Source organism: Pleurodeles waltl, chromosome 3_1 (genome assembly GCF_031143425.1).
Source record: "Pleurodeles waltl isolate 20211129_DDA chromosome 3_1, aPleWal1.hap1.20221129, whole genome shotgun sequence".
Taxonomy (NCBI): domain Eukaryota; kingdom Metazoa; phylum Chordata; class Amphibia; order Caudata; family Salamandridae; genus Pleurodeles; species Pleurodeles waltl.
In genome coordinates this window covers 569,478,539-569,503,001 of record NC_090440.1, presented here as the reverse complement: position 1 = coordinate 569,503,001, position 24,463 = coordinate 569,478,539, and the positions used below count along the sequence as shown (strand labels likewise).

At 43.6% G+C, this 24,463-nt stretch overlaps 1 protein-coding gene across 1 annotated transcript in view; it reads right to left on the bottom strand.

Annotated features, from left to right (window-relative positions):
• Nucleotides 1-1,307: 1,307 nt before the first annotated feature.
• The window catches only part of ABHD17C (abhydrolase domain containing 17C, depalmitoylase), a 90,453-nt gene continuing 67,297 nt past the window's right edge, over nt 1,308-24,463 (bottom strand). The window contains exons 2-3 of the mRNA XM_069222997.1: nt 16,268-16,447; nt 1,308-2,670 (exon numbers count right to left, since the gene is read on the bottom strand). Coding sequence (XP_069079098.1) covers nt 2,451-2,670; nt 16,268-16,447 — 400 coding nt within the window. The 3' untranslated portion in view covers nt 1,308-2,450. The remainder of the gene's footprint in view (nt 2,671-16,267; nt 16,448-24,463) is intronic.

Here is a 24,463-nt window from a genome sequence, read left to right as displayed (position 1 = left end):
CTATTTTTCTAAACTGGCGTGGAGTCCCTTTGAAAGTTTTCACTATGTTACTATGTTACTGTGTGTGTACAAATACTCTACATATTGCCTCTGAGTTAAGCCTGTCTGCTCGTGCTAAGCTACCCAGGAGCGCAACAGGGATTATCTTCACTGAGTGACTCCTTTACCCTGACTAAAGTAAGGGTCCCTACTTGGACAGGGGTCCAAACTTCTGCCAACTGGAGACCCCATTTCTAACAGGTACATTGATAATAATGTGGGTTTTACACTCACAACTCCTGCAAGTTTATTTACTGCTGGCTTTGCAAGAACATTCAGCCCTACGGCCTCACTCCGTTTGATCACACTGCATATATCACTTAAAGTGATGCCTCCTAAGAGTAATAAATACTGTAAATAAACCGACCACCGTAACTCCATATTGCACCACTGTGCCAGTACCACACCAACATCATGTATGGCCATTTCAGAAGCGTCTATTAACTTTCAGTCATACTTGTACTTTTTTTTTTTTTTTCAATAGGAGAATAATTTTCTTAGGAGTCCATTGCTTTTATGTTATGATACAGCTCTCTTAGCGGGTGAAATAAAGTAACTTATTATGGTTGATTTAATATCTGGTATTAAATAAGTATGAGTGCATTTCGTAGGCACTGCAGTTTCGATTCGGCAAAAATGTGTTTTTCGTGACCTTTGAGTTTGCAGTTAGTACAGACTTCCTATGCGTGGGTGAGGAGCTTAAAGTCGCCCTGTATTTAGACGAAGTCTGTAGTGGCCCTGATGTCTGCCTACATTGAAACAGAAGCCTTTACGTAGGTTGCAATCGCCGGTATTAAAGGGGTCTCTGCAAGGAGCTTGTACTCTGATTTTGGCAGGATTCGGTCACATTTTTTCAGTTCCATCAGCGATACGTAAAAAATAAAAAAATTCAAGAAGTGGATGTGTATATGTAAGGAATCTGAAGTCAAATAGGTTCTGTAGTGGTACGCAGGAGGTCTTCAGTAATTTTTATGGGGGCCCTGTAACAAATCCACAGTACCCTGGGTTTGGTAGCATGTACAATTACAGCCATAAGATATGGGCTCGGGGTCAGTGCCAGTCAAGTGATCTATATTGGCAAACTTGTTGCACCCATTCGCCTTAAAAAAACATACAACCCTGAAACCGGCACTTTATCACCTGGAACGGAAACATACGTATCCACTGCTAACCATATTTGGCGAGGAGTTTCTAATCAATGTACAGTTACTGCTCCAAGGAGTAAGCCTACAGCAAAATACAAGCGGCAAAACAAACAGGCAGGTTCATTCTGGACGTTGAGTTCCATGCAAACTTTATTCGTCACAATCAAAGCATTCCTTCCGAGATACGAGCGACAACCTGATATTCTAACACAATCATCTGAAGCTCGAGCGAGGGCTCTTGTAGTTGTTTTAACCAGATTTCAGTCGGTGATATAACAAACTGTACAAGTTCCCATCTATTTCCTGTATTGCAAAGAAAAAAATAACCCAAAGTAGAAAGTAGTTCAGATGCACAAATGTGTAAAATTATCTTGGAAACAGTACAAAAATTGTATTAGTGTAAGTACTGATAAAACAGATTGTAACAAAATCCATTATTGAAAAAGAGAACACTTCAATTCATTGTAACCAGAGGCACAAATTCAGGAATAGTTACTCTCCTCAGAGAACATCAGAGGCAGACCTTGTGAAAAGTACCCTGTAGGAACGAGATTGAGTCAAATTGACCTCAAACTATCACACAATTGAGCTTTTTGGTTATAAATGTACATATTCATCATTTTCTATTGTTAACAAAACAAGGGATTTTAAAAATTAGCTATTATCACAGCGTGTCCCTGGGAAGAGAAAGTACCTTTACTTGGAATAAAGAACAAAACCGATCAACAACAGCCACGAAAACGTCATTCAGGCAGTGTTTCAGTCACAACACCACATATTCACATTCTGACAGACACATTCTGGCTTCCTGTAGGATGATCCAGTGTAAGAGAAGATGATAGCTAGATGCCAAAATAATACAAGAGATCCTTAATGCCACAAAAGATGCAGCAAAATGGCTAATTATTCAACCGTTAAGTCCACCAAAGAGTGGAATGAAATTGATGTCTGGATACCCCCGGAGTCTGCAGCTCAGTGGTTTGGTCCAGCAGGATCTCTCCCACCCCACCAGGGGGCGAAGAACAAAGTTCTAGGGTCTTCCAAGATATAGCAGCTGCTCATTGAAGATGCACACTTCGGAACAGTTCTCCCATTTCAAAGGTAGAGTTCATCAGATTGTGGATCAACAGATTCAGCTTCATTCTCCCTGCCATGCTCCTCGCAAGCAGGGTTGTTCTTCAGAGCACAAAGCTCCTTTGGAGGTTCAGCTGGTTCAGCAGACCAAGCCCACGATCAGGAAGGGAGGCGATAGCCCACATGACACACTCATGAATTGGGCAACTCATGGGATATGAACTTCTTTAGTCTGTCCAGATATTGCGCATACAACTCTATATCATTATGGCCGGCTCCTTCCACCCACAAGGGCTCTACTGCCCTGGGGCAACGCTCATACATGGCTAAGCCATGCGAGAAATCGATAACCTCGTCTTCTGTGCCGTGAATCACCAAAACAGGAGAAGTCACCTTCGAAATCTTGTCAATGCTGGAAGAAAAGTAGCAACAGTTATGTGGAGTACTCTTGTGTAGTACTTTTACTTATTGCATTTAACATGTTTTTAGGTACAGCACTTGCTCTAAAGCCATGAGAAACTGTACGATACAGAAAAGTATCCCAGTCTTCTTACAATTAACATATTAGCATATATAATAACAATAAGCCCTGCTTACGAACATAAAATATATTTTCTACTTAATTTCCACATGGAATAAAATACTCCATCTATTTTAAACGACACTTTTACAGAAACGTGTTAACTAATAAACTCTCATCCACTTCAGAAAACACATTTCAGATGGAGCAAACCAAAAAGAAAGCAGCAGAGACCTTTCCAGAATCTCAGAAATAAAAAGGTTACTTATCTGTTTCCTCTAGGAAAATCGTATTTTTACTATAACTTTTTAAAATTTCAATTTTGTTTCTTTCATATTTTTGTTGAATTGTAAATAAAGTTTATTTTTTTGTCCTGGGCATCTGCTGGAAATTCAGAGTGTTTTACATTGTTCAGTGGCATTATTCAACATGTGCCCAAACAATGCTTGGTACCACGACAGGAGGGAGGGAATTTCCCTTATATATGGAAAGGATCCAATTACTGCTGAACAACTATTACAGGAAAATAATTTTCTGTACTCCATCAGGGGACTTACTAAACATTCAAAAGCTAAGAACATATTTCTTAGAAGAACATTTTTCCTAGAAGTAAATATTCAGGGAAGGGGATAACGATAGCCAAACCAAAAGAGTTCTAGGGTATGCCTGTCTATACGTGTTCTAGTCTTGGCACCTGAGTTCAATCAGCAATCTAAAAAAAAAAAAAAAAAAAAACTGATTATTTAGCCCTGCGAAATAGAGTAATGTACTTCCTGGTTGAGAGAGAAGGATTTTATTCACTCTCCTGCCAGATGTAATCTCTACTAGGAATGCACTGTTCCAGGACCGATATATCGACTAGAATATATGCATATGCTCAAGTGGAGCTTCAAATTACCCTAGATAGCAATATGTTAAGTTGGCACACAGGGGCTGGCTTCTTAAAAGGCAGGACATTCTCTTTAAGTTCTCTAAAAAGCATGGATAATACCCACTATGAAACAGTTATCTGTATCTTTCTCTAAAGCATTATGTACAGAACGGCGAACTCTGATACAGGACTATTAATAATCTATTTTACCAGACATAAGAGTATTGGAGTTTCTAAATCCTCATATCATTTATAAGGGCTGGTAGCCAAATACCAGTGGCAGAACCCATTTGACTTCAAGGAATAAAGGTCATTCTTGTAAGAGACATAAAGGAGTACAAGTCAAACTCCTGAAATTGACTGGCTATTGATGCAAGAACAAGCCCACCAGCACACTCACGCATCCAGTTTAAATACCCCAGGCCACCTACGCACCACGAGGAGTGCCCGAGTTACCACCCAGCAGAAAATGTATCCACTCCTGGTAAAAATGATTGACGTACAGCCTCACCTAAAATCTATGCTGGCAAACCTTGCAACCTTCTAACATCTATCACCCCCAGGTCTGCCTTAAACCCCACCACTGTCTGTCCATGTATTCTCTCCCCTATCCATGATACCAAGACCACTGGCAGTCCACTGAGCAAACACGACAACGATGCACCTTTCATCTTGCAGGCGCATTGCCCCCCAAACCAAGTGCCGCTGGCTAGGCCTGCAAGAACCTCCCGGATCAGGACCAGGTCAGTTCCAAAAGAGGAATATCACCAATCACCTCAGGCCCCACGGGTAAACATTGGTATTGACCCACTTCTTCCCACTCAACCACATCTGCCAGATCAACCTCCGACAGTCAACCATACAAACCCCAGGCATCTAGACAGGATAGTTCAGCCACTGACTGGAGTACGACTTGTCTCGTGGAACGTGGCAGGTTTGAAATCTATTCTCCCCCTTCCATCCTTCTCCTCCTTTACTGATGAACATGACATATGTCTTCTCCAAGAGACATGGTCACTCGACCCACCTTTTCGAACAGGCTATTCAAACTTCCACATCCCCGCTGTGGCCAGCATGAGAGGAAGGCCCTCAGGGGGCCTGACCATCTGGATCAAAACATCACTTAGCTGCCACATATCATAGCTACCTACCGACTCTCCCGACCTGTTAGGCCTTCGTCTATCCTTTGGGCCTGACTCTGTGGTGAACATCTTTAACATCTACACTCGAGGGGTCAGGGGGGGGTCAAGTCTCCAAAACCCTCTGCGCCCTCGTAGCCCTCTTACAAAACTATCCCCGCCATCATAAAACCATTGTGGCAGGAGACTTCAACGTCACATTCCAACCCCTTGACTGGGACGATCTCAGGTCCATTAACGAGGGGGATCAAGCCTGGTCTATCCCTGCCCTGTCAATCCCACCCATCAAGAGATGGACGAAGGTCGCTGTCCAGGTCAAATCACTGACCATGGAGTTCGGGCTCAGGGCGTTAAATGGCAGAACCAAATCAGACACCAATGGCTGTCACACGTTCAACAAAACCAATCACACCAGCAGAATCGACTACTGTCTATTCGACATAAGACTATGGCCTTTAGTCATCGACATGACGATCATTGAAAGGACTGAAAGCGATCACAACCCTCTCTCTGCCCACACATTAGCTCTAGGTAATCTCCCATCCACGTTTAACTCCCCAGCAGTAGCACCGAGGGTATTAGCCTGGCCAACAATAAACAACACTTAAAATGGGACAAGGTCGTGGCTCGGCCCACACTCATCAACGCCGCTAATAACACCCTAAAATCCACACTAATGGACCTAGAGGCAGGTCCTGCAATTCCCTACCAGGAAATAAGCTTAATCCACACCTCCTGTTTCAGGGACATCGCAGCCCACTTTTCAGTGCCCCCAGCCCATGAGAACAAACGACACATAGGTAGGCACCGCTGGTTCAACAAAACGTGTCGGTCCCTAAACAAGCGCTTAGTTCAAGCCATTAAATCCAAGGACCCCACCGCCATCCGCGTAGCTAGGAACTCCTATAAATCTGCAATACGCAAAGCCAAGCGTGACCAAGATAATAAATGGTGGACAGCACTCAGTGACGCTGTGCGCGAGAGGAGCCATAGTCTGTTCTGGTCCCTGGCAGCGCGAGGCCCAGAAACCAGTGGTTTGGACATCGCAACCAATATTGCCCCGAAAGACTGGGTAGTTCACTTTAGTAGCCTGTACTCCCCTGACCATGATAGCCCCATTCCTGTTTGCATGGGCCCCCACCTATATCCCTCATTAGCACCCACCACCGCAGCAACCCTGTTATTCTCCCTAAGCGACATAACCTATTCCCTAAGCACCTTAAAACGCGGCAGGGCCCCTGGATCAGACTGCATCCCAGCAGACCTGTTCTCAACAGACCTAGCATCCTGGTCAAGATACCTCACCATCATAGCAAATGCAATAGCATCTGGGGCGCCAATCCCCAAGTCCTGGAAAGCGGCTATTGTTATTCCAATCTTTAAAAAGGGCGACAGATCACTTTCCTGCAACTATAGACCTATTAGCTTAATTGACTGTGTCCAAAAAGTCTTCTGCCACTGCCTCCTAGGAAAGATCAAAGAATGGATGACTGAACATGATATCCTTAGCCCCCTCCAAGCCGGTTTCCGGAAGAAAATTTCCACCACTGATCAAGCCCTCAGATTCCTATTATTATATTGGGAAACAGTGCTCATTGGTAAAGGCAGCCTTTATGTAGCTTTTGGGGACCTCAAATCTGCTTTTGACCTTGTACCGCGCAACAAACTATGGGACACTCTCTCTCGGATGGGAATCCCGGAGCACATTCTTGCCATACTGATACGACTCCACGAGGACAACTACGCACGAGTCAGGTGGGGCAACAAGGGCCAACTAACTGATAGAATCCATGTTTCCAGGGGTGTCCTTGCCCCGACCCGCTTTTCCCTGTATATCAATGAAATCGTTCCCTCCCTCCTCAGATTGCAGGCTGACGCACCTTCACTTGGCACACAAAAAATCCCAGTCTTACTCTTTGCCGATGACACTCTTTTGATATCCAAGACCCCTAGAGGCCTAAGGAAACTCCTTACGTGCTTCGAGAAATTCTGCTCATCACAGGGACTCGAAATCAACGCCTCGAAAACAAAACTAATGACCCTCAATCCCCATAGATCTTTTAAAGGGAAGTTTACTTTAGAGGGCTCCACACTTGAGAAGGTGGGCATTTTCAGCTACCTGGGCTTAACATTCACTGACAACATGTCTTGGAAACCACACATAGGAAAACAAGTTCTAAAACTAAAACAAACAACAGGGGTACTACTAAAAAACTTTCACCTCTCACACACAAAACCAATTCGCCCAGCATTACAGTTATACGAAGCCCAGGCCGTCTCCTCAGCGCTTTACGGGGCTGAACTATGGGGCTATACCAAAACCCAAGACTTAACCACAGCTGAAAATAACTTCCTGAGAAACCTTGTGTCCCTTCTGCAAAGCACCCCACTGTTCCCCCTTTTTAAGGACCTTGGTATCAAACGCATTGGACACAAAGCCTGCCTGCGACCTCTGCTGTACTGGCGGCGTCTCTGGACCACCCCTGAGCTCGACATCTTCACTGAAGCTCTACAAGTCATTCTAAAAGCCAACCATCTTCACAGAATCCCATGGCTACGACGTATCAAGGGTTCACTGTACTCACTCGGGCTAAATGATCTCTGGAACTCACCAACCACGTCCGTCTTCCCCTCAAAAAGCGAACTAAAGAAACTATATTGGCAAATGGCAAATTACGAAGACACAAGGGCTGCACTCCACACCGCACTATCTTGTGATTTTGCCAACCTAAAAGAGTCATGCAAGTATGAAGCTTTTTGGGACAATCTCGGCCCCAAGGGAAAGGAAACTGTACTTCCAGCTCCGCATTGGAACACTCCCATTAAGTCTTCTCACCAGCAGCTGGTCACACAACGAATCAACCGCATGCCCAGCTTGCAAAGCCCCCGTCGAGAATCTCCCTCACGTCCTTTTTGCCTGCCCCGCGTACACCGCCCCTCGCAGGAAATGGCTGGCCCCGGCATGCAGACTACTGGGAGTCCGCAGCTCTGAGCTAACCCTGCGAATCCTCAGATCAGACACTAGGCCAACGCTAGTGATCGCCGTCGCCAAATTCCTAGGAGCTAGCTGGCTTGTTAGAGGGAAATCCCTTCTGTATAAAGACTCCAACTAAGACTGTCCCATTGTCCTGTGCAAGCGCATTTTATTCCATTTTTATTCCATCTTTTCTTATCTTTTACTCCCTTTTTATCATTATATTTATTATTGTAATTATCATTTTGTGTATTTATTTGTATTTATTACTGCTTGCACTTTTTTGGCTCCTGTAGCCGCAATAAAGCTCCTTTGAATTGAATTGACTGGCTATTGGAATTGCGTGTAAGGGCAGGTAGTCCAACCCGCTGGAAATTAGCAGACATTAGCATGAGATTTCCAACCAAGATGAAGAATCAATATTAAGGTAAATGTATTGGCCATGCTTTCTCCTTACTGTCCTGCCTACACCTGTAAAACAACAGGGCTCATTAGACCTTCAGCCAACATTCAAGCGCTCCCAGTTTGCACCGTGGTTACTCATACAGAGGGAATATTATTTGCCAGTAACATGATACAGCATCGGGTTCACCAGCAAAATCGTGTGATTCCCAGTTCCAAACAGTGGATCAAATCACTGCCACCTTATTAACGTGCGCCCTCTCTTAGTTCTATCACTCAAACAAGCAGACAAATGTTTTTGACCATAAACTTAATACATATGTGTGAGTGGGCAAAGCCCGGGCTTTGTTATACTTTTCACTGAACTATTGTCCAGAGAAATCTTTTGTTTTTAGCTGCCCCCTTTATTACCCTCCTTTATCCTGCTGCCTTATCGTATCACCATACCCTCCCCCCCCCCCTTTGCACACATAGGTAGAGCATGCTGGACTTAATCATGCCCCATGACAAGATCACAGGGAAGATCTTTTTGAATTTGATTTTCTTTTCATTCTGCTCACCTGCAAATATTGTTCGAGAAGGGATTATTAGGTTATTTAAGTTTTGGATAATTCTTTTGGGAGGTAGTAAAAGGGCATACTATACCCTCAGTAAAAGCAACATTCATTAAAATCACTGCATTGCAAGAAATGGCCTAAACAAAATGGAGGCTCAATGCAGGGCATAACATCTTACAGGATACTCTCCATTAAATTGATCAAAACTAGAAATTAAAATTATAACATGGGAAAATAAACACCAGTATCACAAATATGGAATAATATCCAGATTCACAGGGGCAAGAAAATTGTGGTACCAAGTGGGGAAAATGGCAATATCACAAATGGGTGTAAAAATACCCAGATTCAAAAGAGCAAGCAAATGTTAGTAACAAATTAATACTAAGTGGAGAAAATCCAATACTAACAAGAAACAGCAATACCAATAGGTCTGCTTATGAATGAAAATGCCTTTCATGTCACTGTTGGGCTTAGGCAATCATAAGTGAACGTATGCACTCTGTCACAAATCTTTGCACTCATGCATCCATTCATCCAACCATTGACTCCTTCCATTTACCTTCTGACACAACCATGATAAACCACACATACTCAACAACATATGCAGGATATATTAAAAGAATACAAGTAGAAAAAAAGAATCAATGCTGCAGTATAAACAAAGTGGAAATATAGTTGCATTATTCAAACTAAACATAGCAGCAGGTGCCATTCTTGCAGTGCTATTGCAATAGTATATCTTTGTTTAAAGTTCCAGTATAGCCACACGTTTAGAACCAAAGTGCTGGCCATCTTAAAATTGTAAAAATCATGTTGCACTATGGACAGCAGCAAACCATAACTGTTGCCTGATTTAGAGGAGGAGGCCATGTAGGATACGGTACAAACAATGAAAGGGGAACTATAAAACAAGGAAATTGAAAACCAAAGGACTGGCCAACCAACCCGGACACTGAAGTGCACTCATTTGTAGGTGGGGTACACAAGTGATCAGAAAATGCTATCATTCACAGAGTAAGAGAGCAAATGACTAAAATGAATTAAACGATTACCCCATGGAGTATGTTGCTGTGGATGGAAGCCGAGTGTAAATGACACTCAGTTCGACCAATGGCAGACAACAGCTGCCGTAAATATACAACTGTCACACCTTCCAATTCTACCAAGAATTATTGGAGTGCAGATCTACTACCCCTGGGGTTGTCAAAATGGGTAACCAATACCATAATCCTTCTCTGCAACTTTAATCTGTGGGATTTCATGTAACACAATACCTTAATTCAGGCTTTACCATGAAGCAAAAACAACCTACCCTTAATAATGTGCTTGCCACCATATTCAATTCAGTCCTGCTGTTTAAACTGTTAGAACCCAAGAAATACAACACAAGCACCATTTTCAGTGGAAGCATGCAAATTTGGCCTGATCATATCCTGTACTCCGGGAAGCCCTGCTCTCAGTTGTACTCTGAAAGCTCTTTTTTTATCATATAGGATAAAGCTACAACCGCGCTTTAAAGCCAAACCTGAAATGCATGTAGATTAATTTAGCCCTGGGCATCCCATGCTGTTTTCAAATGCCCAATTGCACTCTTAAGTCTAATGCTACTGATGGAAAGAGAAGGCGATGGTGGTGGGACTAGAAAATAACAATACCTTCCTCTTGACTGCCCTCCCAGCATCTGCGTTGGGGCAAGAGAAAAAGAAACACCTTAAACTATCTAGTTACCTAAGACACTTTAACAGCATTAAAGTGCCCCCAAAAGAAGGTAAAGCAAGATAAACATACAAGGTTTATACTTTATGCATGTTAGTGAGCCTTCTCTGGGCATACTGCTACTGGCTCATGTAGCTACAAAAAATAATCACAGTTGCATGCAGGAGAAGCACTTTCTCTGGAGAAGCATATAGCTTCTGCCCAAACAAAACATGTAGTTCTATTCACCAATGTGTGAGTAGAGCCAAAGGCTCTCTCTTTAGTACTCCTAAAGTTCTTTTTTTTTGGTTGGCGACATAAGGTCAGGCAATAGCTGTGCTGTCAAGCCAGAACTAAAAATGCAACAGCACAATTAATACACTATATGTTGGAAATGTGCCCTTTCTGCACAGCGATTTTATATTTTTTTGCTGCAACCAATGTTTGTTGGGTATAGACGTCTGTGCAACCTATCCCTGTGGTAAAGTGCTTGTGCTCCTGCTTTCAACTCAGTAAAATTGGTATACACCAATTAGTTTATTTCATTTCTGTGTATGTCTATAGTACATGGTACCAAGGGCCTGCAAGTTAAATGTCACAAGTGGACTAAAACACCCATGGCATCATTCACTACAGTGACAGTTTAAACATGGCGCAGACCTGCCACCAGTACCCTGGCTGGGCAAGTTTTAACTGCAAATTTGACCTGAAACTTGGGGGGAGGGACTTATTTTGTCCTCCCAGCCACTTGGTCCGCAATCCCAGTGGGCCTCTTCTTGACATTTTAGTGTCACAGCCTATTTGACATGTCTGCTCGGTTTACATATAACATGTGAGATGCACTTTAAAGAGCGAAGAAATGATGTCAAAACAATTCTTGTGTATCCCAAGTCTGGTGGCTAAAAACTGTTCCACCAGGCTTCTGTCTCTGAAGTTGATGGGGGTGCAGGGACTGTCTCAAACTATATTTTAGTGCTAGATGTGGGAGGACACTAGGATCACTGTAGTACAACACATACCCCCAACTCTCAGAGCCCCAGTTGAGTGTGGCCAAAGATTTCAGCCATCTTGAACATGCCCTAATTGGGGAGGATTTGCCCCAGGAGCATTTACCACTTTGGTTAGGGCATCCTCAAGGGTTACTAGCTTATGCCAGTCTTTTATGTGGCATTTTCAGACACGCACTTATGAAAAATCCTGACCCAGTGAAAATTCAGATGAGAACTGAACCTGCTGAGACCGAAAAAGAGTTTACCAGGCAAGAGGTACACGAGGAAGACCTGCTCTTCCTCTTGTACCCAGGACCAAAAATGGACTCCAAGGATCATTAGGCTAATTTCCTGTTAAAACTACCAGGACACTACAAGCTACTGGGGCTGTTTCCTGCAACTGTCCAGCTGATCAATGTCAACAAGACCTGGACTGGAGCCTCCTGATGACCTATGCCTAACACCCTTTGAGTCTCTAGGTGCCTCCCTTATACTACTGGGGGCTTCAGAAGAGTACTCCTCTGGTGGATCTGTACATAAAGGTCAAAAGTCAGAAGGTAAAATCTTTGACAAGGAAGAGTTTTGTTAGTGTATTCGAGACATGCTCCATCACGGTCAGCGTCAAATTGCCCCTAGGTCCTGTTCTACCACAACTGTTGCCTATCATTGGCACTTTGTACTATTTGGCACCATTTCTACTTCACTCTTTAAATTCATACCTCCTGTTCCCCTTATTAGAGGTTGTCATATTTATTAAACTTTACTGTATTTTGCTAATTCGTCTTAGGATTTTTATTTGTTTTGCATTTTGACTAATACGGTTTTCCGTACTGCATAAATACTTTACGAGTTGCCTCTAAGTTAAGCCTATCTGTTTTGCGCCATACTACCATAGGCTGACTTCAGGCTTATTGATGGACCTTAGTGGTTCACCTTGACAAGGCTTGAGATTATTATTTGAAGTTGGTACTTAACCCCCTCAACGTATAACCCAATGTCTTACACCATTGCATAGTAGATTCAAAGCTTAAGGAAATTCAACACCAGAATCACCACTCAAAAAACTCAAGACGAGAATCGCCAAAAAGGAATGAAATCTCAGCTCCAGAAGCAGCACAGAGCAAGGAAAATCCAGGTGCAAATGGGATGAAGCAAGGAAACCATAACAAACAGCTAAAGAATAAAACACTTCAGGGAGAACAAAATAGACAGATCAACAAAACAGTCATTACATCCTAATACAGGGCTGCAGAAGAGGTACAGACTTTGCACAATACCTCAGGAGAGCACAGAAAACATACACAGAATCACCAAAGAACTGAGAAAGTCAATAAAATAGTGAAAACATTCTGTGTTGACTTGAGAAAACACTTTTTTCTTCATTTTTTAAACACAAAACCTTGAAGCAGAAACAGTGGAAATAGTGCAGGCACACTCGGTCCAGGAAGCAGTGTAGGTTATGGAGACACACAGCCTCGTTATTCAGAAAGAACAGAACTGATATTTCCTTGGTAACTTTCGCAGGATGCAAAAGACGACATAGGGAACTCTACTGATTTTTGTAGCGCTGGTTTCCTTGTATGGTGACAAATAACTCCGACCTCAGGCAGGTGTGGTATTGGCATCAACATGTACCGGAGTTGGAACACAGTCCTTGCCCGGTGTGCAGAGTATTTCGCGGAAACACTGCATCCTCTTCGTAAATACACTTAGCGTCCATACCTGGAAACCATTCAAAACCACTCTAGCTTGAAAACAACACATACCCAGGAGCCTGGTGGCCAAAATCTGATAGTTTATTTGCACATGTGCACCTGTGACAGCAAGACATAAGCAATTTGAACTACATACAAGCCACAACTGTCTAAAATAGCTAGTTGAGTACATTAAAAGTGGCAACTTGGGAGGAAAACACAGGAATCATCTGTGCTGCTCATTGATTCAAGCCCAAAAGAGATATTCTCACAGGTGCAAGGTATTGTTAGTCTCCTATAGCTCACAGCGGGCATGGCACCCGTCGTAAGAACTGTCCTACGCATACTCTGGGGATGATAGTAACTAGTGAGGTGGCAAGAAAATGTGTTAGCAGGTGTTAAACCATCCTACCCGAGTCCTCAACGGGAGTCCACCGAAAGTAGAGGCTTTGACAAGAGTTCCTAGCTGGAAAAAAATAGTCATACTGGCAGGAGTGTGGGCCAAAGTTTAGACAGGATGTACTCCTGGCAGTGAAGCAGAATCCCTCCAATACTCTAAATCTCACTCATCAGGGCTGGTGGCGTTAAAGCAGTGACCTTCAGGGCATTACCCAGCTAGAGCCTGCACAGAAATCTGTAGCTTCCAGTGACTACTCTATCCTGTGTGCATCATGATCGGCGAGAACGGATTACAACACAGAGGGCTCCAAGAAATCGCACCACTGCTGATTGGGATCCAGAGCCACATTTTGTGAGGACCCAGTCTCGCCTCCAAGACAAGGGGGGGTGGGGTGGGGGGAGGCAATCCTACTTGGTGTCCTACAGAAGGATATCTTCAGTTCCTCTTGCTACCAATGTCAGGCTTGGCATGTCCAATGTCCCGTAGATCTGTCCATCTGTCTGTATTGAAGCAGGAACAACACTAATTTGCATTTGGTTGTTCTAGCTACATAGCAGAACAGAGAGCAAAAACAATGCTTGGCAAAGTGCAGCACAGCGTAATTATCTGTGGCTAATATTAATTGATTATGGTTTTGTTCTCCCTTTTTCTCTCCCTCATTTTCCAACTTATTTTCACATTCTGCCCTTTCGCCTTAATCTCCCTAGTGCAGCGATTCACTCTGACAATCAACTTCCTCAATTCAATGTCCCCACTGCCTCAACTCGCCGACCTCAACCGTGCACATTCTTCGCCCCTCACACACTGCCTCCTCACTCCCACTTCACTTACTTCTTATCCCACTTGATACCCGACCTTCCTTACTCATCCCCTTCTCCACCTCGCCCCCCCCCCCACAACCTGCCACTCTCCGGGTCCGGCTCTGCCTTGCTTACTCCCTCTCCCCAAAGCCACCCAGCTGCTCCTGACATGTCTGCATCTCTGCCTTCCCTTCACATATCGTGTACAATACCTCTCCTGCCGCACACTGTGACTTCACTCTCGCTATGCCTTGCCTTTGTTCATACAATCTTCTTCCAGTGTTCTCTTGCACTACCTTTAATTTCCCCAACCAGTCCTCCCCTTTGGCTTCCCTGATTCTACTATGCCTTATGTATTACTGACTCTCTCTTGCTCTGTCAGTCTTCTTTCCAACACAAACTTTCTTCACCTTCCCTCCTGTTACTCTGCCTCCCCCTTGCGCCCCGACATAGTCTGCTGCCCCTTAACATGCACTCACAAACTCGATCCCCATGCTGCCCCTCTCTAAGCCGGTTTATCCATAGTCTCTCCTTCCAACCCCACCCCCCTGTTTTTGGTAGAGTCTACTAAACAGAGCATGAGTTCTCCGTCGCTGGCCATATTGTGGCATACCATGAACACAGAGGATTGGGGCCCACCCATTGTTTACTTTCCCTGTCACTTTCATTTGCCTGCTTCTAATCCGTGTCCCACCTTCTAAATGGTGTTTGTCCCTCCCACGGAGCACTGCCCCTTTGTCAAGTGTATGTTTGGTTATGGAGGTTACTTTTTTATGGGCGAGTGCAAAGCGCTCCGTCCATAAAGTAATCTCTCTTTGGGCCTTTAAACCACACCCAGGTCACGTCAGTCTCATTCATTGGTTCCTGGGCTTGCTCTTTAAAACCTGCTTGCTTTCATTTGTGAAAGGCATGCATACGTCATGCCTTTTCCGGTGTTTAGCCTGCCTACGCAGCACCGGTAAACTACTAGAAACATACGAGGCTCGGTGTTTTGAGCCTGGTTTCTGGACTACTTTGTTCATTTTTCCCACAGTGCGTTCGCGCTGGGGTTTACATAGCGCAATCGCGCTCCATTTTTTTGTTTTCAATTTCAGTGCGATCGCGCTGCATTTTACATAGCACGATAACGCTGTGTTTTTTTTCTTTTAATTTGTGTGGCAAGAAAAGTTAGGTTAGGAGTTTACAACGCAAATAGCTCCAACTCGAGCAAATGCGAGCCCCGTTGCATTGAAAATGCTTGTTCTTTCTGTGTGAGCACTAACCGAGAGTGCACGTGTTCTCCAGCTGACTTGCTCATGTACTTTGCTCCTCCCTCATGCTGCTGCCTGTCCCCACATGCTTCTTACCACTCCTCCCTGTTGCACTCGCCCGTGTTCTTCTGTGGGTTTCATCCGCCCCTTCTCTCTCCGCCACGTTCCCCTTCCTTCCTGTGTTGCTTCTGCGTCTCCCGCCCCCCCTTGCTGCTTCCATCTCCCACTCTTGTGCTGCGTGTGTCCATCTTCCCTCGCCCGTTTTGCTTCCAATCCCTGTTGCTTCCCCTCCCGCCTGCTTAACAAAACATCTTAAAATGGACTTGCATGTTTTGATTTTAGTTACCAATAGGACTCACATCAGTAACAACAACAAAAGTTTTAAAAAGTCTCTGTCTCATTTTGTAGGCATGTGCATGGGAGGTGCAAGCGCCTACAAAATTACGCGGGCGGCTTTGTAAAAGGTTGTTTTTCTTCTACTGAACTCACGCTGCGCAGCATCAAAGATCCTGTGCACCCTGACCAAAACATATTGGCAAATCCAATAGGTCGAAAAGTCGAGACTTATTGGCTTTGCCCATGCTGGTTTCTCGCTTCCCTGTTACTTACTTTACTTTTAATTTCATCTTCCTTGGTATCTGCCCATACCATTCTCTTAAACTAATGGGGATGTCCAAACAGTTAGGAAGCAGCATCTCAATTGAAATTCCCTTACCTGGGGAAGGCGTCAAAGCAGTAGGTTTTCCTTGTGTCTGGAAAGGCAACCCGCAAGCCGGACATAAGCGGTGAATGAAGTATGACGGCAGCACATTCGTGCCGCGAGGCAAGGTCTACTGTGGGCACTGTTCCGATACTCTGTCCATAGAGGATGATGTTTTCAGGGCTAACCCCATACCTGGAAGGAGTAAAGATAAGCAGCATTAAGTGTATTTGACATTACACTACAGATGCTCAAAGGAGCCTGCAAGACCCTCAGCGATATCCACACCTGCCAATCTTAACATCATTTGCACCATGTGATCATATGCAGAAGGGGCATGGCATTGGCAAGGGGTGTGGATACAGCAAGTGGGGCTTTGGAGGCCGTGCTCTGCCTAAACAGCCCCCACCTGCCTGCCTCGACACACCCAGAACTACTGATCTGGAGCCTCCCATGTTCTGGGAGGTTTTAAATCGAGCCCCGCTGTGCAAATCATGTACTTCTGTTTCAGAGATATATTTTATGAAAGAATTTTCAGCTCACCATGTGATAGTGCCTCTTCAATGGAGCACCGCGTGATGAGGTGTGAAACTGTATGTCAAAAGGCAGCACAGAGTGAGCAATATTATGCATGGTCTACTGGTGCAAAGTTAAGATTCAAGGTAGTTAAATCAAGCTGAACTATCAGAGCCATTCTATTAAGTGTTCTACAGACAGCAACATCAGAGGTGAACAAATAGTGTACATAATAGCCAGATACTATAACCATCAAAATGTGCCCCACATCAACAGACAAACCCTCTGGCCTATTTCTGCTGAAGCACAAACAAGGTGATGGATGGAATGCTTGAATTAATCTCTGCAACTGGCAATCGCTCTGGGCCGCATCCCATCATTTTTTGCCCACCATGCCACCTCAGTTTGGTCCCAGCCATCAGTCTTGACCCTGCTCCTCCTGGGGGCAGTCCAGCCCGAACTACCAGGCCAGGTTCACCCTGAACCAGAAAACAAGCAACCTAGGACCGGTTGCACCCTAGTTAGGGCTCTTCATCCAGGTATAGCTTGGTTCCAGTGGCATAGTGACCCGCGTCTGGGCATACCCAGCACACTTAGGGCAGCAAATGCAAAAAAAACGAGATGATGGATGGAATGCTTGAATTCATCTCAGCCACTGGGTTCTGGGCACACTGTGCCACTGGAACTAAGCTATACCTGGATTGTTTTTTCTATTTCTGCTGAAGGCACAATGCGGACAAAGAATATTGGGCCATATGTACAAAAACATTTTCCCATAGACGCAGAATGGGAAAAACCCTTTGATACATCTGGCCCATTGTCCTTTATAGATCTGATCCTGTGCTGCAGATGTGACCAAAATCATTGCCCCCGAAGGTTTAACAGCAAGGAGCATCTTTTATTAAAGGGTAGAACCAATGCTCCCAAAAACATTCCCAACCATAGGCTCATCGAATAAACCTCCACATTGTTACAGAATCTTAAAGGTCTGTGGATTATCCAGCAGCTACAGTGTATGTCTTAATGACAAGCAAATTACTGAACTTCCATCCTTTGCGTACAGTTACAACTCGTAGAAACAGTAAAAATGTGTCTTAAGTATAAATTAGATTAGATTATCTTGTCCAGATACCGTGATAGAACACTACTCCAAAGCACGGCGAAGTGCCAGACTAAATCATGAAACTCACCATGCCCCTAGTTAAACTGCACCTAATCTAGAACCAACTAGAAGAGGAGGAGGATGATGATGATGATGATGATTCTCCGGTTGAGAAAGCAAGGGATGTCAATCCGAAGCATTATATGTAATGAAGAATCAAGATCCACAATGAAGACATGGTAAGAAGAAAAAGCAAGAAACACTAAAATGAATCATGAGAACTTGAAGAAGAAAAGATCTGAAAATGCAGCTAGAAAAATCCAGACATGTCAAGACATATAAAGATAAAGTGAAGCAAGCAACAATCAACAAAAAAACAAGAGAGGACAGCTTTCAGCTAGCAATAAGTGAAAGTACAATATTTGAAGAACGAAATGAAAAGCATGAAAGAGGTGAACATGAAGCAAACAATATTGAAGTGAAGCAAGAAATATAAAAATGAAGGAAGTTATTAAACGAAAAAACCTCGTGATTAAAAAAAAGAATTTCAGAACCTGTGCAATTCACATGTATACATTTCTGCTAAGCTTAAACGGTGTAAGTAGCCGAGCTCCTAGCAGTGCATGTTCAAGCTCTGAATAATAACATCTGCTACAAAATATCTCTTTATTCACACATCACGGGCTGATAAAACAGTGGATGTGGAAATACGGTGCCCCTCAAGTGCAAAGCTATTGTTGTTGAGCCAGTCTGCAGGACAATCCTCTGTTGTTATGGCAAGAGAAAGATGGACCGTAGCTTGGAAAATTCCACAGACACTCCTGCAGGCTTCTATGTATCCAAGGATCCCTATTCCCTGGATCCTTGTCCTCAAGCACCCTAGCCCTTTAAACTCTCCATCAGGGATCCACTGGGACAGACTGATACAATCAGATTGAACGGGCAAGTACATTATTAGGACAAGACTGAAAAGGGAAATTCAAAAACATCTCTTGGGTTTCCGTTTTTCAGCCTGTGGGGGAAAAAAACGAAAGAAGCACCATTTGCGTATTCTAGAGACAGTTAAAACTGAATTGATTCCCCCACCAGAAAATCACGTTTTCGAACCATGGGATGATACTCTGGGAATTGCTTGAAAGACTGCCACAGGTATCCATCATACCTCCTACGCAATGATTCTGAATCAATTATTCTCAAAGAAGATGCTATCCAAGTAACCACGTGTATATATATATACACCAGGCAACAACATCAGTAGGGCTACAGTGGAATCTCAGTCCAAACACCAACCTTTGGAAGGACTCCACTAGCTAGACAGTGCTAAATAATTGGTCTGTCCGGACCACAAAAAATGTTATTTAATTGTGCCAGGCAAGTAAAGGTATTGGGGTTCCCATAGCTAAAGCCGCCTAAGTGGCCCTTACGTACATACAAGATCATGTTTTTAGTTGTAAAGTTTAAATACAAGCATAACCCAGCAGGAGACAGGTGCAACACGAGGTTACATTATGTTTCATGATGATTCATTGACTTAGGGGCTGCTCAAAGCTGACGAACTAGCACTTTGTATCTCGAATGGTAAGAAGTTTGTAAAAAGCACATTAAACTTGAATGAGTTCTTATCCCTAGCATTGTGTGCAGAGGGTCGTCTAAGGCCTATTGTACTAGCACTCCTGGCCATAAATGGCAGGGCCGCGTAAAGTTGCCCAAGTTTTTAATCTGTTTTTTATGTCGTCTTAGTCAGGATTGATCTGGGCTATAAAGTCACAAAGTGACTATACCTATGGTATGTGTCAGGAGGGAGACCCTGGCAGACAGTGAACGGCATCTTGAACATAGTACCGGACTGCATGCCACATGAACCCAGTACTAGATGCTTGCTGGGATGTTGCAGTAAATTGGCTTTGATATAGTTAATGCTCCGAAATTAACCAAAGCAATTATGTACTCGCACTTTCTCTTGTTAGTGGGGTTTTCCTTTGGAATTTTGTATGTTGCATAACTCGCATTTTCTGATTCAATTTTTAATGGGCGTATTTGTATGTTTCTTATGCCCTGGAATGGTTTTATAATGTAAAATATTGTGTTTCTTATGTATTCTATGGCCTAGATATGCTAGGCTGACACAATAAATAAGCTTGACCTGACTTTTTATTCTCAAAAGGAGAAGCACAGGTGGTACAAATCTTAACCACAGCATCCGCGCATCCCTTTTTCTTGATGGGAGAGCCAGTCAAAGGAAAAGGAAGGGAATTTTCTTGTTACTGCTGATGTGATAATAAAGTCAGGTGGGTTCTCTTTTCATTATTGAGAGTCTTGAGCTATGTCCATAGATTCCAAATCCTGATAGGACTTGGATGTCTTGTTTTTTTTTTTTAGAGCTGGAGGTAAAGTGTCCAAGTTGGCCTACACGACCATTGCTTTGGGTTGCAGAGTCTCAACATGACTAATGTCTGTGTTTGAAGAACAGTATTGGAGATCGTGAGCTTAACTGCAGCCCTGCTCATTCATAATTTCACTGAGTCAGATAATCATCTACTAGGGAAAAATCAGAATGTAGTTGCCTACAGCAGCGGTAGTAGAGGAAATGATCCATCCGGACTCCTCAGGGGTGTTGGACAACTCTTAGAAAGCACGAGAAGTCTTTCTCTTTCCGATAGCACCACTACATAGCGTTCTGTAAAAATATTCAAGCCACGTTCATAATTTATTCTTCCACTGTAGGAGGCATTTATCTAAGAAAAGCTATCATTCTGGAGGAGCCAGCTGCTGAGCAACACTTCAGGACAAGCATACCTTAAACACATTTCCCAAAGGCTACAGACACCAATGGTGGGAAATTAATGCAAAAAACTTCTTCAAAGCCATAACTGGTCCCGACAATGTAGTGCATTCTGGGGCACAGCTGATGCTGATCTGGCCTCAAGTGACAGTGTGAATTTATGTTTTCAGCGCGGTTTTTGCCTTTTCAGACCCATGTCTTTCCTTTAAAAACAAAAAAATTTAAGGTTTAAACGTAGTTAGCTGCTGAAACAAGTTTAAACTCTAAATTGCTTTAAAATGTTTACAGATAAGCAATGGTTAAAAATATATCGTGAAATTTGAGGGCAGAAAAGGGTGTGTAGGTAATTAAATGGCAGTTGGCGAGGCTCTAGGATGTTGCTATACATTGGCTTTGATGTAGTTAATGCTTCGAAATTAACCAAAGCTATTATGTACTCGCACTCTCTCTTGTTAGTGGGGTAATATAAATCTATGCATACTCTGAGGAGCGCAAAGAGGTGGCATAATGTGAATGATAGTGGCTAACACTGGCATGAGGTCATAGCGCCAAAATACCGGTCGGGTGATTGTGCTAAATAATTGTCTGTTGCTTACTTACTACTCTGTAGCATGTCTTTAGCCAATTGTGGAAATGGATTTCGCTGCGGGTCATCACTAACGTGTTGTGATGGGTGATCCAAAGTCAGGATGAGAGATGGAGGGGTAAACATGCAGCGGGTGTAGAAGGCATTTAAGGTTTTTGTCAATCGTACTGTTTGATTTGGTAAGACAGAACAGATCAGGGAAGGTTGCAAGGGCAAAGCACAGTTTGTGGACATACTGAGGTTTGCATATGGGTGAGTTTTCATCTAGACTGAGGGTTGAAGGTCAGGTGGTAGGGTGGAAGAGGCCACCACGAGTTACACAACGACAGATAAGTTAGAGGAGGCGAGTGAATTAATGTGTAGGGAACCTTAAGTTGTTAGGCAGATGAGGGCACCAGGAGCAGTCCTTGGTGGGATTGTGAACAGTGGAGCATACCAGTTACTTCAATTCACTATGTGTCGAGACGCCTATCCTTTTAAATTCGCTAAGGATTTAGGATTGGGGAAGCTAATGGTGGGGTGCCTTAACAAATAGCTGGAGTCCCTTCAAGATCATGGACTCCAGCTAGGTTGTCGTGTGTACACAGTTACTACCTATTGTGTTATGCCTATGTGACCTTCGATCCATGGCCCATGACCACTGCCCAATAGCACATGATCTTTGCCTTTTTTTTCTGTAACCATGTACGATGATATAGTTCTGTGCTTATTTTTATCATATACTTTTTATGCTAGTGTGCCTATATTACATGTACACACTGCATGTCTGCTATAATTATTTACCACTGATCTGTAGAACTGCACTCTTGCAATAAGGCACACAAAATGAACGCAATAGACAAATAAGTCCTTTAAATAAGTGTATTTGTACCATGATTTCTAATGCCCCTATTCTTGCATGTCATCATCAAGAGAACACGTTAAAAATTTTTGTTTGTACGAGAACAAATTAAAAAAGGGTGCAATGCTCTGTCCCTCGGCAGAGAAGACCGAACCATCATTTAGAGAACCGAGCCTCCAAGGACGTCTGGCACCTTCCCCAGATGCAGCCCAGCACAATCCGTGGACTGTGCAAGCCTGGGTCATTCCAAGTCTTGGTTCAGGTATGCAGCTTCTATAAAAACCCTTCTCCTTAAAGCTTATTAGTTACCAGCAAATTAGGAGGTGTGATGTGTAAGAGAAATATACGAATATTTCTAATGCTTGGTTTCTTCATTATGTTCACTTTTCTTCTGCTGGCTATAGCAAATACTTGTGCTTCTTGGTAACATTGTGATGGAGACTAGGTTGGTGTAGAGAGCTGCCTATACTAAACAAATACAATACTTTACAAGTATGTAGTTTCTGTGTGTGCGTTAACCTGGGGTACGTTTGGCCTAACTTTCCTCTGACTGATGCATCTCCTTGAAGATTCCTTACCATAAGAATGAGACCCAAAGTAATACCTTCCTGGGTGGGTGGATGAACAGTGTGTTTAGCCACAGAAGTCATGAACACAGCCTGGGAAAAGTATCCATTTAAGCATGCCTAAGCTATGAAGCAGAACTGGTTAGCAAAAATATGGTGGTATAACCATATGACCGCCAGTCAGATGTCACTAATGGATCCCCTCTGGAAGCCCTGTAGCAGCAGCAACGGCATAGTGAAAGGAGCAAGAATGCCCCCAGGGGGCCTTACTTGGTAAAGGCAAAGCAGATCTTAATACAGAGGATGTCTTAACGAGAAATTGTGTTTTTAGTCACCAACTTGACTTTTTGTTTTTAGCTCTATGAATTGAGTGGAAGAAAACATTTGAAGTAAACTTTTTAGAACACATGCCACTAGGTGTAATATAAGCAAGGAAGGCGGGTAAGGAGGACCCAAGAAAGCAGACAGGGCAGACAAATAAATATTTAACTGTAGCTCCTTCCATCCCCTGCCATGCAAGAGACAGTACGAAATGTATGGCAATGAAAAGGCAAGAATGAACAGGCTCCAGCTCTTCTAACTCATGCCACAGCATAAATTCGTTCCAAAAACCTGCAGAAATTGATTTTGTTCGGTTTTCTGAGAACCAAGATGATATCCCCACATTCACCAGGAAGGCAAGAGAACTCTAGACAGGCTCGCTCAGCATTTGAGGATTTGGGTGCAGGATCTGAACTCCTGCTGCAAGAGGTCCAACTGGTGCTGGACAGGACGACAGGTCAAATGCTGAATGGTAACAATCTGCATTCAAGATCCTCCTTGCCCAATTTAGGCGGATTAGGATTAGCAGTACTAGATCCCCTTGCAACTTCTGCAGGAATTTCAGCAGAAGCATGATCATTGGAAACTCGTACAGCAGGCCCGGATACCAGATGAACCTGAAGGCATCCCTCTGGAAAACATTCAGAGGGAAGTGTATGACACAAAACAGAAGATACTTCCTGTTCGAGCTGTGACAAAGATATTCATTGATGGAGAACCCACTCTGGAGAAGATCACCAACATTACTGTGGGGTGTAGTTCCTAGTCGTGGTGCTCTAGTGAGAGGTGAATGAGCGTCCACCCTCACATGAAGGGAACCTGGTAGATGAGCCTCTACTAGGAAAAAACATCCTTATTGCCACACCCACTGCTGTAGGCGAATCACCTTTCAAACAAAGGGTCCATGATCTATACCACTCTTCCTGTTGATTTAAGGGGCTGTGGTGGTGCTGTCTGACAGAATCTAAATGGAACTCCCAAGCTAGATGAAAAAAAATGTGCTGATGATAAGATGGAACATATTTAGTTCCAACACGTTTATTTATGAGCAGGTGCTGCGCTGACACAGACCAAAGTCTTCGCATCATCATGTTGCTAAAAAGGACAAGCCCAACAAAGACTGCATCCATAAAGAGCTAAAAAGATGACCAACCTCCAAGTTGGGGGCATCCATACTCCAGTGCATAACTAGGTAAATAGATGGGAGCATCTGGACTGAAAGGCCTTTGAAACTGGAGGTATGGTCAAAGCAGGCAACAGTGGAGGGCCATCATTCATCATCTGACTTGTGGTAACAATCAGATGCAAGACCTGCAGAACCAGGGAGCTGTTCTGAGTCAGACATCTCATAATTATCTCCCAAATACCTGTGATCCTCTTAGAAAGAAAATTATTTGTGTGGGTACCACACCAACGAAGGTCACCCTATGTGCCAGAACAAGGTGGATGTAATTTTAGGGGGTTGATAGCAAAGTTTGAGTTGTGGCGGAGGGTCCT